This window comes from Watersipora subatra, chromosome 2 (assembly GCF_963576615.1).
Source record: "Watersipora subatra chromosome 2, tzWatSuba1.1, whole genome shotgun sequence".
Classification (NCBI taxonomy): Eukaryota; Metazoa; Bryozoa; class Gymnolaemata; order Cheilostomatida; family Watersiporidae; genus Watersipora; species Watersipora subatra.
Genome location: NC_088709.1, coordinates 11,793,077 through 11,811,426, shown reverse-complemented (window position 1 = coordinate 11,811,426; position 18,350 = coordinate 11,793,077). Strand labels below are relative to the sequence as shown.

At 36.2% G+C, this 18,350-nt stretch overlaps 2 protein-coding genes across 2 annotated transcripts in view; both read left to right on the top strand.

The window, feature by feature from the left end:
* LOC137387438 (uncharacterized) overlaps positions 1-18,350 on the top strand; it is a 50,830-nt gene that overhangs the window by 8,442 nt on the left and 24,038 nt on the right. The gene's annotated exons all lie outside the window — the stretch shown is intronic.
* Positions 5,822-13,737, top strand: LOC137388602 (uncharacterized). The gene is made up of 9 exons (XM_068075080.1): positions 5,822-5,845; positions 6,121-6,170; positions 7,048-7,221; positions 7,310-7,403; positions 7,682-7,731; positions 8,702-9,041; positions 10,579-10,628; positions 11,594-11,762; positions 13,167-13,737. The coding sequence occupies exons 2-9, from the start codon at positions 6,164-6,166 to the stop codon at positions 13,210-13,212; spliced, it is 930 nt and encodes a 309-aa protein (XP_067931181.1). The 5' UTR covers positions 5,822-5,845; positions 6,121-6,163; the 3' UTR covers positions 13,213-13,737.

Sequence of the window (18,350 nt, the reverse complement as noted above, 5' to 3'; positions counted from 1 at the left end):
TAAGCAGGGTTAAAAGCTGAAATGGAACTAGCAAAACACAAGGATCAAGCTACAAAAGGCCAAGAGTTTACCAAAAATTTGAGGCTCAGCTAAAAGAACTCTGAAGGCAGCTGGAAAAGCAAAAATGTGATGTTCCAGAAGAGTCAGCCCAACCCTCTAGTCCAATGCCTCCACGGCTTTCAAGCTGGAAGCAAAAAGCACCTGGTGTCACACGACACAGCCCCCAGCCTGCTCAGATCACTTGACAGCCGAATCGGTATAGAGAGTAGGCAGTAGCAGCCAATCCTAAACTCCCCTTGCATGTGAATACAGAGGCTGAGGAGAAGTGACAACCTCGGGAGATTAGTGGGTCATGGCAGTTTGATTTTGCACCTTACAGTGAGTATGTATTCTTCCGGAGATATACTGATATCTACACCACTGACCCCGATCAACAGTCGACAGGACTTTACTAAGTGAGGCAGTAAACTCTTTGGCAGAAATGTTGAGTCTGCTTAAGTCAATGAAGACAGGGGAACTCGTACGAGGTAGTGTGATCCGCCAGCAACAGAAAAAAAGAGTGTCTTGACCAGACTGCTTCAATGGGCAAATATGTTTTACCCAGAGATGCTTACGTTGAATCACACCTAGTTGACAATCTGCCAGTAAGCGACCAGTTGATGCCTGCTTAGATCATTCCCTTCAAGGAAATGCCAAGCAGCCAACTGAGTGAATCGGGTGAACCTAGTGAAGCACTCCTTGAGATATACGAGCCTCCAAATTGGATAGAGAAAATGGAAAAAGCCGAGTTGTCTGAGAGGGCTACATTTTTTGTTGGTCAGAGACCGAGCCTGTTGGCACACCGACTTTGGCAAAAACACCGACCTAAAAACTACGAGTACAGATAGCAAAGCTGCCTGCCGAGTTGAATAAGAAAGTAGTTTTGACTGAGCAGAACGTTAATAGCAAAATATGGACCCGAGTGACCAAGGCATTGAGTTAGTCTACCAATTGTGGTTTGTATGGTGTCACTGCTCGCACCCGACAGAATAGACAACATGTTCTTCAACATTTCGCTATCCAAGTGTGCCCCTACCGGTAGCAGCATGTCTCTCGTGACCAATTAACACATGAGAAGGCAGGCAGAAATGTCGAGTCTGGGAGCTTTGTCTGATTAGCAGACAAATCCAAGTGGCTTTTTGTTCTGCAGGCCAGGAGATGGCTGACCGAACTTCCGACTTAGTCGGATGCTCCCACACTGAACATGCTTGTCAACCTGTCCTACTTAACTGCTGTGGCCAGCAGTTAATTTGGACAGTTTATACAGGCACTTTTTTAAGGGAAGCCAACTGAAGAAGAGAGCCGAGTCATCGGAGTACAAGTCAACTCGAGTCGCCTCTGAGTTACCAAGGGACAGAGCAGAAGAGGTTCTTAAATGACCTGAATCTTGTGCTGAAAAACTGGTTCACCTGCTAAAAGTGCCAACAGCCAACGAGTTCCTCTATCGCCTGCCGGAGGAATGAGCACACTAGCTGCTTAAAGACACTCGCCACTGGCAGGACCTATCCCTCCGTACTGCCAGTCTAGCACAGGCTTGAAAGCTGTCTGAAAAAAACGAGCGTTTGCGGAGTCGGAGGTTCAGTGCGTAGCATTTGGAGCGTGACAGCCCCGGCTCTGGTCTTAACTGCTCTAGTCTCCAGATGCTGAGTGGATATTCCAAGGACCTCCACTGGAGGAAAGTGTAATGGCAGAGGCTGAGGGCTACTTTTGGTCATAATTAATTAGTAGTTAATGTATGTGCTGTTTGTTGAATACACCATAATCTTGCAAATTTTTTCACTTCCAAACCAAACAAATAAATAAAAACTCATTGCTCTGCACTAAGATTATGTTTCTAAAATTTTCTTAGCAGGCAAAAAGTGAGATTGACTTTATAAACATGTTAAAGTTTACAAGATTTTGAGACATACAGGCGATCATTTATTGACCAATTTTGCCGATATAAAGTAGGATCGATGCAGAACCAACTAGCATATCTCTGACCATCTCACTAATTATATAAACTTGTGAGGTGTGATGTGAGCCACTAATAGTCTTCAAGCCAGCTGTCTGAAGGACATGGAGTTGTTTGATCACAAATGTTAGTCATACGAGTTACAATAGTATGCCTTGGCTCGCTTTCTATAGTAATACTGTAGCTCCGACTACTACAGGTTCAGCTGTGTCTATGAGTTAAATTCGCATTCTGCCATCGACAATGCTGGCATATAAACTTAGGCACCATATTGTTTCCTTCTCTTTGAGAGGTGGCTATTTATTGCTGCATTCTTTTAGCGAGTGTGATAGCAAAATGTAATAGGAGAGTTTTCCTTTTAAATTTTTCTTTTCCATGTCATGCTTAAAAGCCAGTGACGAAGCGGCGTACTTCTTAGCGGGCCATGTAACAATAAACACACTAGCATATGTGCTCTTTTTGTGCTGTGGCATTCTAGGCAGATGTTATCAGACAAGGATGTTTGATAAGTATTGTGACAACATTTGAGTACCTATACAAGCTGGTCTTTTGTAGTAAAGCTTTTTTAAGTTCCTCTAAAGGTACTGGTAGTACGGTGCCATAAGGAGTCAAGTCTTGGCATCATTTTGGTAGTAGTCTGAAAACGTTTCTTTTCTTTTGATCATTTTAACTGCGAGCAAGTTTGTCGACTTTAATCTTGAAACATCCTGGCAGTCAAATTACCTGAAACGACAAACAAAATCGTAAATGACAAAAAATATCTGTACTTTTCTACAAGAATTCGATGTGTCCACATCTTTAAGGCTATCGTCAGTCTCAAAATCTATTCTCAAATGGCTGAGGTTTATGGTTATGTATTTGCAAACAAAAATTTGGTTTCAGATGCAAGAGAGTTAACCAATGAATGTGCCAACCTTTTTGTTTCATTTGTGTACACATTTTTACATGACATTTGCCTACCTAGATATAATGCAAGGTCGCCATAATAACTTGTTGTGAAGTCAATAGGGAAAAAGCAACAAATCTAATAATGTCTTTATGCTTTTTGAAGGAACTAGTGAAACTATGTAGCTTTATGTAAGGTGCTAGTTTTTATTACCCGGCGTTGCCTGGGTAATAAAAAAGTTTTTGGACAGAAAAGTTTATTTTTATTTAACATATAAAACATTTACTATTTTAACTTTTAAACTTCATATTATGAGAAACGTATTTTTGTGCAGTTCAAATGCTTTGAGAAAAAAAACAATTGTAAAGTTTTCAAACTTTTTCAAACGACTGTAAGTTTCAAACTTCATAACTTGAAGGAAGTGTTTCGTTGAAATAATTTAGGAAGAAAAATAAAAATGTAAAAGTGTTTAAACGTAAATGTGAAATCATTAGCAAGTAATGGCTAAGTATAGTCTGTTTTGCCACGATTACAGTGAAAAATGATTTGGTATACAATTATATGACTTTAGTTCGTTTCAGCATTGGCATGCGACAATTGGCATGCCAATTTTGCATGCCAGTCTTGTCATGCGAGAATATCGTAGGCTATAGATGTGCATAGAGTGTTATAGAAACCCACAGCAATTATCTAATGCATTCCCCTTCTGGTAAAAATCATCATCATTAAAAACAGTTACCAAATAATATGTTAACCTTAGTAATTTTAGGTAACTAAAATGATTTTAGTGTATTTTGTGGTGACGATCTGCAAGATAATATAACATTACCATGAACTATGTGGAGATTTCTTACCTTCAAGGCAGATGCGTAGCATAAACATTGAATCTAGTTTAAATGAATTTAGCTTACTAAACACATACTTGAAAAAGGTTTTAGGATGTATTTTTTAGACTACAAACTTTTAACTAAAATGTTGCCATTTACCAGTTTGCGAATCTGTTTTACCATAATGAATACTGCTGAACTTGCCATGGCGAGCAACGTATATCTTTCCATTAGGTATATAATCAGTCCACAAACCGCCAAATTAATTTCGAGAAAAATGTGTTGTTTATTTTGTGGCAGAAAAAAATTGCCCTAATGAAAAAGCATTGTGTTTCTTAGAGCTAGGCGGACAACATTTTATAACAGGGACATTGTAACGCATAGGCGCAATGCTCAAATAATACGTCACTTGGCGTGTGCCCAAGCTATACTGTATATGATAGTGTATTTGATCAATATATATGCCTTGAACTAAAGCTCAGTGGCAGAGAGTGTTGATTTACAACCTGCGGTTGCAATCTTCGTGAGTATAAGTCCAACATACTGTGGAAGTTTAATTTCAACAATTTAATAGTTTTAGCAGTTCGACATGTATCCAAACAGACGACGACAACAGGCTTCAAACTTTAGAAATATATATATATATATATATATATATATATATAGATTAGAGAGAGTACGAAAGGTTTTTTACAAAGGCCAACCCGTGAAAGATTGCTAGTCTATGACATGGCTTCTTCAGTGCGTGTATTCTTCTTTTAATTAACGAATGGGGCATGCTTAGTGGCAGCCTAAAATACCATTTAGGAATTTGTGTTATTTGATGGCTTTGCATCTATGTATCATTTTGTAGACATCTTGATCAAGTATACCAGGAAATCCTAGAACAAGCCCATACGAACGGTAAAGCATCTGTCACTAAAAACTATTCATTATTCATACTTATCATTGAGTGACATTTGACATGTGGATATCCAAAGATGACTCATTGTACAGTTTATTAGGAATACAGCTGTAGTCATTGTCGATGCAGTTCCAAGTTTTCTGTTTTGATGAGTAAGCAATGGTTGCAGTCTAAACTTCTCTTTTAGCTGAATAAGCTCTCATTCTAACTCAAACCTTCTGTCTGATCAAAGGGGTTAGAGTACCAGACTAAAATTTTCAGGTTAACAGAGCAGTTTACAGTGTTGGCACCGAGACTTCTGTTAGGTTGATCTTATAATATTTATGACCGCAGGTTATCTTGGAGGAAGTTGCACACTATGTTTACATGACACAGTTAATCCACAGGTTTGCATCGTCTGCAAGGTGTAAACGGGGGAAATCGGCAAGTCAAGCGAGTTTTGCTACTCCCAAATTTTTACTATGCGTTTCATGGCTGCAAGAAATGGAAACGGCACTTGCGAATGATGCGCAGGAAAATGCAGTGCAAGCTGTTCCATTTTAAACGTTTCTACACCAGTCGATCTGAATTTGATTTGAGCGGTTTCGAATGCACCACTTTGACCTCTGGCATAGAAACTTTTATCTTTTTTGAATTGAAACAATTTTTTAATTGAAACATAATGGCAGTCTAGAACTGATATGAAAATCAGTTTTTATTTACCGTTAACTTTACCTTATTCTATAGTAACGCTAGGGTCAAAGGCTATTTTAAGATCCATTCATTACTTTTTAGTGTGAAAGCTGATACTAGAATCACCATCAAATACTTGACTAGATGCTATCTACAATTGACTTCTATAAATTCTTTGTAGAAAAAGATAATATATTGTATGTTATAGCTTCAGCTAGAGGTGTCGAGGTGCAAGGCTCTGCTGAGAGAGGACAAGGCACCTATGAGCCACCACGAAGAGGCTCACTCGAGCATCCATATAAAGCATTGGAAATAAAAAAGGCTCTCATTGTTGACCTGAAAGCGCCAAGAGAAGCGCAAAGTAAACAGAAGAGAGCCACAGGTAGACAAATTTATGACAATTATAGCCAAAGACTAGTTGATGAAAATCACTATCTGAACACAGGTAACTCTGTTGGTGATTGCACAGGTAACTCTGCTCCATCGACGACCACTGACTTGACTGAAAGACTTAAGAATGAAGAAGGTTATGATTGTTATGTTGGACCAGACAGACCCAAGATGTAAGTATTGAGGTTTCGGACAGCAGTATAAATTATGATGCAGTATATTTATTGGTTATACTGCATAGTACAGAGAAGACTGAATAAAAATAAATTAGTACGAAAGGTTTTTTACAAAAGGCCAACCAGTGAGAGATTACTAGCCTATGACATGCATTTGTCTGTGTGTGTATTTTTCTTTAAATTAATATATGGAGCAAGCTTAGTGACAGTCTAAAAAAGCATTTAGGAATTTTTATTATTTGATGGCTTTGCATCTGTGCATTATTTTGTAGACAGCTTGATCATGCGCACCAGGAAACGCTAAAACAAGCCCATATGAACGGTAAAGTATCTGTCACTAAAAACTATTCATTATTCATACTTATCAGTGACATTTGACGCGTGGATATCAAAAATGACTAAGTGTACAATTTATTACGAATACAGCTGTAGGCGCTGTTGATGCAGTTCAAAGTCTTCTGTTTTGCTGAATAAGCAATAGTTGCGGTCTAAACTTCCCATTTAGCTGAGTAAGCTATCGTTTTAACTCAAACCTTCTGTCTTATCAAGGGGGTTAGAATACCGGTCTAACATTTTCAGATTAACCGAACAGTTTACAGTGTTGGCGCCAAGACTTCTGTTAGGTTGACCTTACAAGGTTTATGACCGCAGGTTATCTTGGAGGAAGTTGCACACTATGTTTACATGACACAGTTAATCTGAAAGTTTGAATCATCTGAGAGATGTGAACGGCCAAAACCTGCAAGCCAAGCGAGTTTGGCTACTCCCAAATTTTTACTATGCGTTTCATGGTTGCAAGAAATGGAAACAGCACTTGCAAATGATGCGCAGGAAAATGCAGCACAAGCTGTTCCATTTTGAACTTTTGTACACCAGTCGATCTGAAATTGATTTGAGCGGTTTCAAATGCACCACTTTGACCTTTAGCATAGAAACTTTTTATCTTTTTTGAACTGAAACAATTTTTCAATTGAAACATAGTGGAAGTCTAGAACTGATATGAGAATCAGTTTTTATTTACCGTTAACTTTACCTTATTCTATAGTAACGATAAGGCCAACGCCTATTCTAAGATCCATTCATTAATTTTTAGCGTGGAAGCTGATACTAGAATCACTATCAAATACTTGACTAGATGCTATCTACAATTGACTTCTATAAATTCTTTGTAGAAAAAGATAATATACTGTATGTTATAGCTTCAGCTAGAGGTGTCGAGCTGCAAGGCTCTGCTGAGAGAGGACAAGGCACCTATGAGCCACCACGAAGAGGCTCACTCGAGCATCCATATAAAGCATTGGAAATAGAAAAGGCTCTCATTGTTGACCTGAAAGCGTCGAGAGAAGCGCAAAGTAAACAGAAGAGAGCCACAGGTAGACAAATTTATGACAATTATAGCCAAAAGACTAGTTGATGAAAACCACAATCTGAACACAGGTAACTCTGTTGGTGATTGCACAGGTAACTCTGCTCCATCGACGACCACTGCCTTGCCTGAAAGACTTAAGAATGAAGAAGGTTATGATTGTTATGTTGGACCAGACAGACCCAAGATGTAAGTATTGAGGTTTCTGACAGCAGTATAAGTTATGATGCAGTATATTTATTGATTATACTGCAGAGTAGTACAGAGAAGACTGAATAAAAATAAATTAGTACGAAAGGTTTTTTACAAAAGGCCAACCAGTGAGAGATTACTAGCCTATGTCATGCCTTTGTCTGTGTGTGTATTCTTCTTTAAATTAATATATGGAGCATGCTTAGTGACAGTCTAAAAGACCATTTAAGAATTTGTGTTGTTTGATGGCTTTGCATCTGTGCATTATTTTGTAGACATCTTGATCAAGCACACCAGGAAACGCTAAAACAAGCCCATACAAACGGTAAAGTATCTGTCACTAAAAACTATTCATTATTCATACTCATCAGTGACATTTGACGCGTGGATAACAAAAATGACTCAGTGTACAATTTATTACAAATACAGTTGTAGGCGTAGTTGATGCAGTTCAAAGTCTTCTGTTTTGCTGAGTAAGCAATGGTTGCGGTCTAAACTTCCCATTTAGCTGAGTAAGCTATCGTTTTAACACAAACCTTTTGTCTGATCAAAGGGGTTAGAATACCGGTCTAACATTTTCAGATTAACCGAACAGTTTACAGTGTTGGCGCCAATACTTCTGTTAGGTTGACCTTATAATGTTTATGACCGCAGGTTATCTTGGAGGAAGTTGCACACTATGTTTACATGACGCAGTTAATCTAAAAGTTTGCATCATCTGCAAGATGTAAACGGCCAAAACCTGCAAGCCAAGCGAGTTTTGCTACTCCCAAATTTTTACTATGTGTTTCATGGCTGCAAGAAATGGAAACGGCACTTGCGAATGAAGCGCAGGAAAATGCAGTGCAAGCTGTTCCATTTTAAACTTTTCTACACCAGTCGATCTGAATTTGATTTGAGCGGTTTCGAACGCACCACTTTGACCTCTGGCATAGAAACTTTTATTTTTTTAACAAAGGGCTCATGTTACTCTACAACATGTGAATGTCATTGAAACAATTATTACACAGTAGTTCAATGTGCGCACAACTCCAAATCTGCATCATCCGTACAATTGAAACATAGTGGCAGTCTAGAACTGATATGAGAATCAGTTTTTATTTACCCTTAACTTTACCTTATTCTATAGTAACGCTAGGGCCAAAGGCTATTCTAAGATCCATTCATTATTAATTTTTTAGCGTGGAAGCTGATACTAGAATCACTATCAAATATTTGACTATAGATGCTATCTACAATTGACTTCTATAAAGTCTTTGTAGAAAAGGATAATATACTGTTTGTTATAACTTCAGCTAAAGATGTCAAGCTGCAAGGCTCTGCTGAGAAAGGACAAGGCACCTATGAGCCACCACGAAGAGGCTCACTCGAGCATCCATATAAAGCATTGGTAATAGAAGAGACTCTCATTGTTGACCTGGAAAAGTCGAGAGAGGCGCAAAGCAAACAGAAGAGAGCAGCGGAAAGACAGCTTTATGACAATAATAGTCAAAAGCTAGTTGATGAAAATCACAATCTGAACACAGGTAACTCTGCTGGTAACTGCACAGGTAACTCTGCTCCATCGATGACCACTGACTTGCCAGAAAGACTTGAGAATGAAGAAGGTTATGTTGGACCAGACAAACCAAAGATGTAAGTATTGAAGTTTTTGACAGCAGTATAAGTTATGATGCAGTATATTTATTGAATATACTGCAGACTAGTACAGACAAGACTTATTAGAATGACCCTTTGGTAAAAAATAATCGTAATTATTCAATTACTTTTTGTTCAAATCCGGTTTAGCGCGCTTGAATTTGAAAATTTTTTTCAAGATTAAAATTGACAAAACTCGATCAAAGTTGAAACACTAAAAACATGTGTGCAAAATGACATCACTAGCAGCTATTGTTGCTATAGTTGTTTTCGATTATTGCATTTAAATTGTAGCGTTTGGCTTACATATCTATATTCCGTCAGTCTCTTTGCAACTATAGATCTGCTTGCTCTGAGGGTTTAAACCACAATAGTTTGATCAATTTTAATCTTGAAACATCTTGGCAGTCAGATCACCTCGAACATCAAAAATAATTTCCAATTATTACAAAAATGCTGATTCTTCTTGATAAAATCTGCTAAAGGTTACTGTAAGTTTATGGTTAATCTAACAGCCATAATCTGTAAGGAAATAACATCTAAAGTGTGACCATTAATATTAGCACACAGATGTGCTGAAAGATAAAACTAATAAGTTAGGGTTGATATGAGAATGTGAATATGTTTAACCTAAAGGGCTTTACAGAAGGTTTATAGCGTTCCTAAAGATAATAATTTCTTCCATAATTGTAAATGAAGGTTGCCTAACTGAACTGTCTGAATGAGCAAGTTTTGAAATCATCAATTTTTAAATTTGCTTGAATGTTGCCACAACGTTACATATCCATACTAATCATGTTACTTACATATTACTACAACTACAGTGTAACTACAATGGGAACAACAAGAAGTTGTCTCCTATTCTTGCAAACGCCACAATGTGCTTCTAAAGTCTAGTTTACTGGTAAATTTTACTGTGATTATCAATGTAAAATAGCCTTAGTTCATTGCATGACAGCTGTGAGCGATATTGTTCTGCTCGCTGGTTTTCAGAGAAGATGCTTTAAAAACCTTTAATGATAAAAAATACCTCTGCGTATTGATAAAACCCACTAAAAATTTAGGTGATCACATCTTTAAGGCAATCGTCAGTCGCAAAATCTATTCTCAAATGGCTGGGGTTTAAGGTTCTGTATTTACAAACACAAATTTATAAACACTTCAGGAACAACAGAGTTAACCAATAAATGTGCCAACTTTGTTTTTTTCATTTGTGTACCCATTAATGCATAACATCTGCCTACCTACTGTAAATATGACTCAAGGTTGCAATAACACCTAGTTACGATGTTGATTAAGAAACTGAGCAACAAGAGGAATAATAATTAATAAAAAAAACTAATGAAAGTAGGAAAGGTTTATTACAGAAGCTAAGTCAATGCGAGATTACTACCCTGTGACAGTTATGACATGGCTTTCTCAGTGTGTGTATTCTTCTTTAAATTAACAGATGAGGCTTGCTTAGTGACAGCCTAAAAGACCATTTAAGAGTTTGTGTTATTTGATGGCTTTGCATCTGTGCATTATTTTGTAGACATCTTGATCAAGCACACCAGGAAACGCTGAAACAAGCCCATACAAACGGTAAAGTATCTGTCACTAAAAACTATTCCTTATTCATACTTACCAGCGACATTTGACACTTTGATATCTAAAAATGACTCATTGTACAATTTTTTAGAAATACAGCTGTAGGCGTTGTCGATGTAGTTCAGTCTTCTGTTTTGATGAGTAAGCAATGGATGCGGCCTAAACTTCCCATTTAGCTGAATAAGCTATCGTTTCAACTCAAACCTTCTGTCTGATAAAAGGGGTTAGAATACGGGTCTAACATTTTCAAGTTAACCGAGCAGTTGACAGTGTTGGCGCCAAGACTTCTGTTAGGTTGACCTTATAATGTTTATGACCACAGGTTATCTCGGAGGAAATTGCACACTATGTTTATATGACACAGTTAATCTAAAAGTTTGCATTATCCGTAAGATGTAAACGGGCAAAATTCACAAGCTAAGCGAGTTATGCTACTCTTAAATTTTTACTATATGTTACCTGGTTGCAAGAAATGGAAATGACACTTTTCGAATGATGCACAAGAAAATTCCGCACAAGCTATTCCTATTAAAAATTGTTTACACCGGTCGATCTGAATTTGATTTGAGCGGTTTCGAATTCACTACTTTGACCTCTGGCATAGAAACTTTTCTCTTTTAAAATAAAGGGCTCATGTTACTCTACAACATGCGAATGTCATTGAAACAATTATCGCTTGATATCTCAATGTGTGCACAACTCCAAATCTGTATCATTCGTACAATGGAAACATAGTGGCAGTCTAGAACTGATGTGAGAATAAGTTTATATCTACCCTTAACTTTAGCTCATTCTACGGTAACGCTAGGGCCAAAGGCTATCGTAACATCTACTCATTACTTCATAGCATAGAAGCTGATACTAGATTCACCATCAAATATTTGACTAAATGCTATCTACAATTGACTTATATATAGTCTTTGTAGAAAAAGATAATATATTGTATGTTATAACTTCAGCTAAAGATGTTGAGCTGCGAGGCTCTGCTGAGAGAGGACAAGGCATCTATGAGCCACCACGAAGAGGCTCACTTGAGCATCCATATAAAGCATTGGAAATGGAAAAGACCCTCTTTGTTGGCTCTCATCTTTATGACTACTTTGGACCAGACGATCCATCGAGAGAGAGGTAATCAAAACTGACAATCCTTTATTTCCTTAGAGGTCTTATTGATGATAATACTAACTCAATGCTAATGTTTAAATAAATAGTATGGCAAGTGGAGGCAATTCCTACTATCACTAGGATGGGAACTATTACTTTGGGGGTTTAGATAAACTAACATGCATTATCATGAGACATAGACCGTTGAAAACTTGCTTTTTTACAGAAATGGAGTTGTGTGCTCTTCTATTCATTGACTCTATTTGTAACAAAATAGGAGTTGCTAAATTAAAACTCATACAGAGAGCTTTCCATAACCTCATGAAACTTTAATTTTAATTAAAAACAAAATCAAAAGTTTTATCGTTGTTTTTCATTCATATATTTTAGAAATATGTCAAAACGAGAAAGAAAACCGCTCTATTTGACTTTGGTGTGATGGGGTTAAGATGCATGTCTACTGTGACTTTGAGTGCTAATAATTTCTAAGATCTGTTACTGTTGGTTACTGCATTTTGTCTAAACCGTCTAGCTATTACTGAGCAATAAAGTATTTGCTTTTATTTCATATTTGTTTTAGCCTTTCAAGGATCAACTTTGTACAAAATGTTTCAGAATTTATGACTGCTAGGAAATTCTTATAACTTTTTAAAACTTATTTTGTTACATCAGGTTGAATAAAAATACAAGTAAGCTTGATTGTGGTTAAGTTTTTAGTTATCTTTTAACATTATTTACAGCTTTCACAACTAAATTTCACCATCTAAATTTTTTTTTAAATCACTAGCTATGATAGTTAATAATTGATATTTGCCCTTTGCTAGATGATTGTTTAAACACATTTTTAAAAAGAATAGTTTTTTAACTGCTGTTTATTTTGCAGTAGAATAACTTTTGGTTTATCATAGTTTGTCAGCAATAAATTCATTTTGAACCAAAATGTATTCCTAATTATTTTCCCAAAAATACAAAAAACCATAAAATCATCAGTTAGCCAATCAAAACAAATAAATAACTTGACATATATTATTTAAAATAAATTCTCCTGTTAACAGAACATGTTTTACGTAAAAGTCTATTAAAGGAGCTAACAATGATATTTTCAAAATAATCGTTAGAGGCTGTATGAAATTCGTTCATATCTCAAAAGCTGAATATTGAGTTGAAAATCTGTAATTATCCTGTAACAAACGACATAGCAACAAAAGATCTCGGAAACTATATTTGACATAAAATAAACATGTAGCATAAGAAACGTGAGAAGGTACAAAATTTGAAAAGCTCATTCATTAAAGTAGGATATACTGAAATTTGATGCAGATTTACAATTAGTCTCTGTTACCAAACTGACAATAATTTATAAACAACCTATTTATCCAAATTTACTTCTGCTATAAACCAACTGTTTTTATTCTTACATTATTGCAGAGCAAATACAGACGCTAACAGCTATATTGAGGTCCTACCCACTTAAATGGCTCTGGAATATGTCTATTGGAGTTAGCTCCTCATGTCTCCAGCAGCATGTCTAACAATATTGTATGCCAATTGGAAGAATCTTGAAAATCCAAAAGTAATTATGGTGGTTTCCTAACACGATAATTTTATTTGCTTCACATTTATTAGTAATAAGGAACTGGAGTTCTGTTCTTATGAAGCTTCAAGGAATTAATTATATATGTTGTAATGAAAAGATAATTACTTTCATGTTAACTGTGTCGTTTTATTATCGGTTTCTGCTCATATTAGTAGTTGCAAAAATGTTTCGTTTCCCGTTTACTTAGCTGGACTTTCTAAGACTTCGACATTTGAACAAGTGTTATGATTTACATGATTTTATGTTTTATAGTTATGATTTTATGATTTCCAATACTTTTCAGTTAAGCAAACTAGTGTATATAAGTATAAAGTTGCTGCGCTTCAAGTGACCCTTGAGTTTATAATTATGTCTGTGTAACGTTCAGCAGCAAGGACTAATAAGTTTTAAAAACAAATATTATTTAACTTACAATATTTCAAAGAATTTATGTACCAGCTGCTTATTTCTGTACCAGCTGCTTATTTCTGTACCAGCTGCTTGTTTCTGTATATGTATTATTTGTATTGCATATCACCCAGCTACTTTTTCAGGCATTATAAGTTCATTCATACAATACATTTTTGCAAACTTACAGAACCTCAATACCTTAGTGAAGCAAGCATTGCAGACTTACAATAGACACACAAATATATATTGAAAGGGCTGGCTTTGCACATCAATGTTTGGCACCAGTTGGTAGACCAAATAGGTGGTAGTCAAATAATGATATTGATGATATAGTCACTAGGCTGGTGTCCTGGAACTTTCTAGAGCATGTTTGTATTGCTCATGCTAATTGGCTAACCATGTTAACAAAGAGGGCATTAGCTGCATTTTATAAAGTTATTATAAAAGTGAAAACCAGTAATCTTCAAAAAAATGAACAAAATAACAGCACTTTAAAATAACTTGCAAAACAACACATTAGGTATTATTCAAACAATGGGACTAGTATTATGATGTATTATGAAGTACAGTAAGGAAAACATGAGCAGGCATTCCCAGTTTCCATAGCGATTAACATGTCACCATCATGGTTCTCCTCAACATTGGTGCTCTAAAGTATCAACAGGAAAACTGCTCTTTGGTGGCCAGTAAGTATTGAGATGTCCTTCAGCAATATCAGCCATTCAAACCTTTTATTTATAGATTATTCAGATGAGAAACTCAGCATTTCAGATGTAATTGATAACTCATTGGATGCCTAATGGTGAGGGAATTTGAGCTGATATTCTTGGCTATAGCAGCGCTAGCGTAATAAAAAGACATATAACAAAAAATATATAAAAATACTCCATTCTCTGTTTATACCCGTAGCACTGAATATAAAAATAAAAATACAAAGTTTATCGCATAAACTTGCAGATTCAATTACTGAATCTCTATTAGATAGCATTACTTAGAGCTTTGACAAAGTCAAATAACATAACTCCAAAAGCCTTTCGTCGGGAACAATCTTAGCAGCTAAGCAAGGTGCACAACCCATATACTTGACACGTACAAGTACAGTGAAAGAGCTGCCATTTCATACCTTCAAGTTACAAGTTACAATATCATCTGTGAAATCAAGGGCTGAGTGCTAACAGTGCTGAGTAGCACACTACTATGATATCATCCCGTTGCTAGATAGAAATATAAGTCAATTCAATTTGCTGGCTACTTCACATATGAATCATAGTAAAATATGCAAACAGTCATATATGTATGATTGGCTGACATGCCAACAGCGATGCTATGCTGTATCACACTCTTGATGCAAGGCAGTAGTCATATACTTTTTTGGATGTACTGAACGCCACCCGATACATATGTGTTGTTACAAAACCCTTTTTCATTGAAAATTAAAACATGATTTTTTTCCAGACATGGTTATGTCATACTGGTGCACAAAATAAACTGTGCATTACATCAAAGTGTTCAAATTAAAAAACCAACACGAGTCATGAACTCAAAACAAATTAAGTATATTTTTATGAAAACATGAATTAGCTAATGAGTTTGAGTTCTGCTGTTGCCTTTGAGAGGCCCTGACTGAACGCCTGAGACTGGCTTACTAAACCCCTAGGGTTCGATCGAACCCAGGTTAAGAAAAACGGATGAAGGGTCAGTGCTGCTGCTGGTCTTAGATGAATGTCAAGTATAGATTGCACATCTGGTAATAAACAGCAGGGAACTTACAAGAATTTTTGCACTTAACCTCAAGTGCGTTACTCGGCGGCAAAAGGTTTCAGTTTTAATGATTTTGCTGGTCTCTCACCTTCATACCAAGCTGGTGCATTTACAAGAAAGTGATGATGCTGTTGGGTCAGTAACTGAAACCTGACAAAAATGAAATTAGAGTTGGTAGATTTGTATGCACGCAACTTTAAATGGTATCTTCCCTTTGACAGGTTCAAAACGTGTTACATCAGAGCATCAAGCTGGAAAATAATAGATTGAAGTAAGAGAGAAATGAAGCGAAGGACTAAACCGTTGTCATGCTTCAAAACTTGTGCCAACTAGTTAAATGCTAGAGAGAGAAAAGATGCTACAAAGTGAGGTGCCACACGCTAGCATAAGCTTTACTTAGAACTGAAAGACCTCATGTCTAAGACTGTCAGTTGGCTTTAGTCCTAGTAACTGCTCTTACACAAGTACCTGATTCAAGGAACTGATAATGCATCACACTGGCTATAGAAGATTATTGGGATTTATGGGCACCATTCATAGCATTATTTCACATGAATGCAAATGTTTAGCGGTGGTTTCGAGCCAATTAGTGTCATCCCTGCTACACCCTAGCTACTGCACTGCTACAGGCCTGCTACAAAACTGCCACAGCACTGCTACAACACTGCTACAGCACCGCTACAGCACCGCTACAGCACCGTTGAAGCAGTGCTGTAGCAGTGCTACAGCACTGCTACAGTACTGCTGAAACACTGCTACAGCACCACTACAGCACTGCTACAGCACTGCTGCAGCACTTTTACAGCATTAGATTCATGCTAGTATTTTCTAACAGGCCATCCAATAAAGGTCTAAACAACAGTGAATAGAATGACTAGCTGTAATGACTACAGAGTACCTATTAAATTTTCTTCTTCTACTTTTGAAATTATATAATAATAGCATTTGGACTTCTATGTTTATTTACTATTTACAAATGTCAGAGAAGAGAGCTGTTATAACATGTATTCATCGATGACGCTTGCGCTGTTGTTAAGTCATGCATATATAGTTTATATATATGCAATTTTTAAATGACACGTAAGAGCTCAGTAAAAACATGTTTTAGTCAATGTAATCCCTACTCAGTATGCGGTCTTCATCTTAAGAGCTTCTTTTAACTGTTTCTTGTAAAGCTGCTTAAAACTTTCACACACTTGACCTTGACCTTGTCAACTGTGAGTACTTCGTATAGGTTTCTTAAAGCTGTGTCTGAATCATTTTCCATATAATGATATTATAGTCATATTGAGCTTCAAAATTTTGTTTTGCAAAAACTTTGTAAGAGTACGGACAAAACTTTGTTTTTAGTATGAAATCTCTGTTAAAACTCTCAGAAGAAAAACATGCGTTGAAATGATGTCATTTTGACACATGAACACGGCACAGACACTTGAACATGACTATCGTGTTCAAGTTGCAGCAATACAGGTCTCTTTGCTGGATTTGGCCATTTGCACTATATACGATCATGTTTTGTCATTTTAAGTCTTGAGAATTCTTATCAGTCATAAAACCTCAAATAACAAAAATAATCACATATGATAAGAAAACATCGGTAATTTCTGATAAAGTTGACTGAAATTTTAGGTAAATTTGTCTTTAAAGATGTGTCTGAATAATTTTCTATTAAAATGATTTTATAGCCAAATTGAGTTTCAAAGTTTCTTTTTGCAAAAACTTTAAAAGCAAAATTTTTTTTCGAAGTTTAGCCAATTTTTTTAGAATGGAGCATTGTATGACCGCCTCAAAGTAAATGCTGAGCTATCATTACACTAGTGTTTTCTAGGTAATAAATATATTATGCAGAAGAAAAATACCACTGAGTTTTTTTATTTTATTCAGGTAGGCGGTGTTGAATTTAATTTCAATTCCATTCAGCTTCACGCCTGATTACATGCATGTTTCTTATGAGAAAAAATTTCATTTACAATGTACTTTGTAATTCAAATGGTAGCTTGCTGAAAAGAAGGTCTGATATCCAGGGAGCCAACCCTTTAATTAGGCTGCAACACAGAATTTGATAAGCTACTAAAACTAAGGTGTGCGACACAAGAAGCGTTTGACTAGGTAAAAAAATGTTTTACAGCTCATATTCGCTCAATCTCATAGCTACTCTATTCAGCATTAATTACTAAAACCGTGGCATATTTCTGTAAAACTATCCAAATAACATTATTTAGATAATGATACTCTGTACTAAAAACCATGCCTTGCTTAAATAAGGTTATCCAGATAGCTGTATCTAATTAATTAAACCCTGTACTAAAATTCAGGCTTTATTTCTGTAAAAATAACCAGATAACATTATCAAGATGATCATATCCTGTACTAAAAGCCATGCCTTATTTACGTAAGGCTTTCCCAAAAATATTATCTAAATAATGAAATCCTGTACTAAAGCCAGGCTTTATTTATGTCTATCCAGATAACACTATCAAAATAATGATATTCAGTACTAAAAATCATGCCTTAGTGATGTAACACTATTCAGATAATATTGCCTAGAGCCCTAGATAATGGTATTCAGTACTAAAAGTCATGTCTTAGTGATTTAACACTATCCAGATAAAATGAGCTAGATAATGATGTCTTGCACTGAAGGCTATGTTAGACTGTTCAGATCAAATCATTTAGATGATGACATCCAGACCTAAAGGACATGGCTTGTTTATGTAAAACTATCAAAAAAAGGTTATTTAGATAACGATATCCAGATAATGACACTCATGCAAGTGATAGCAGTTCAAAGAAACGTGATGTAACACATCATCAGCGTATATCATAATCATGAATTCAGCAAAGTGAGTACAACTGATTGAGGT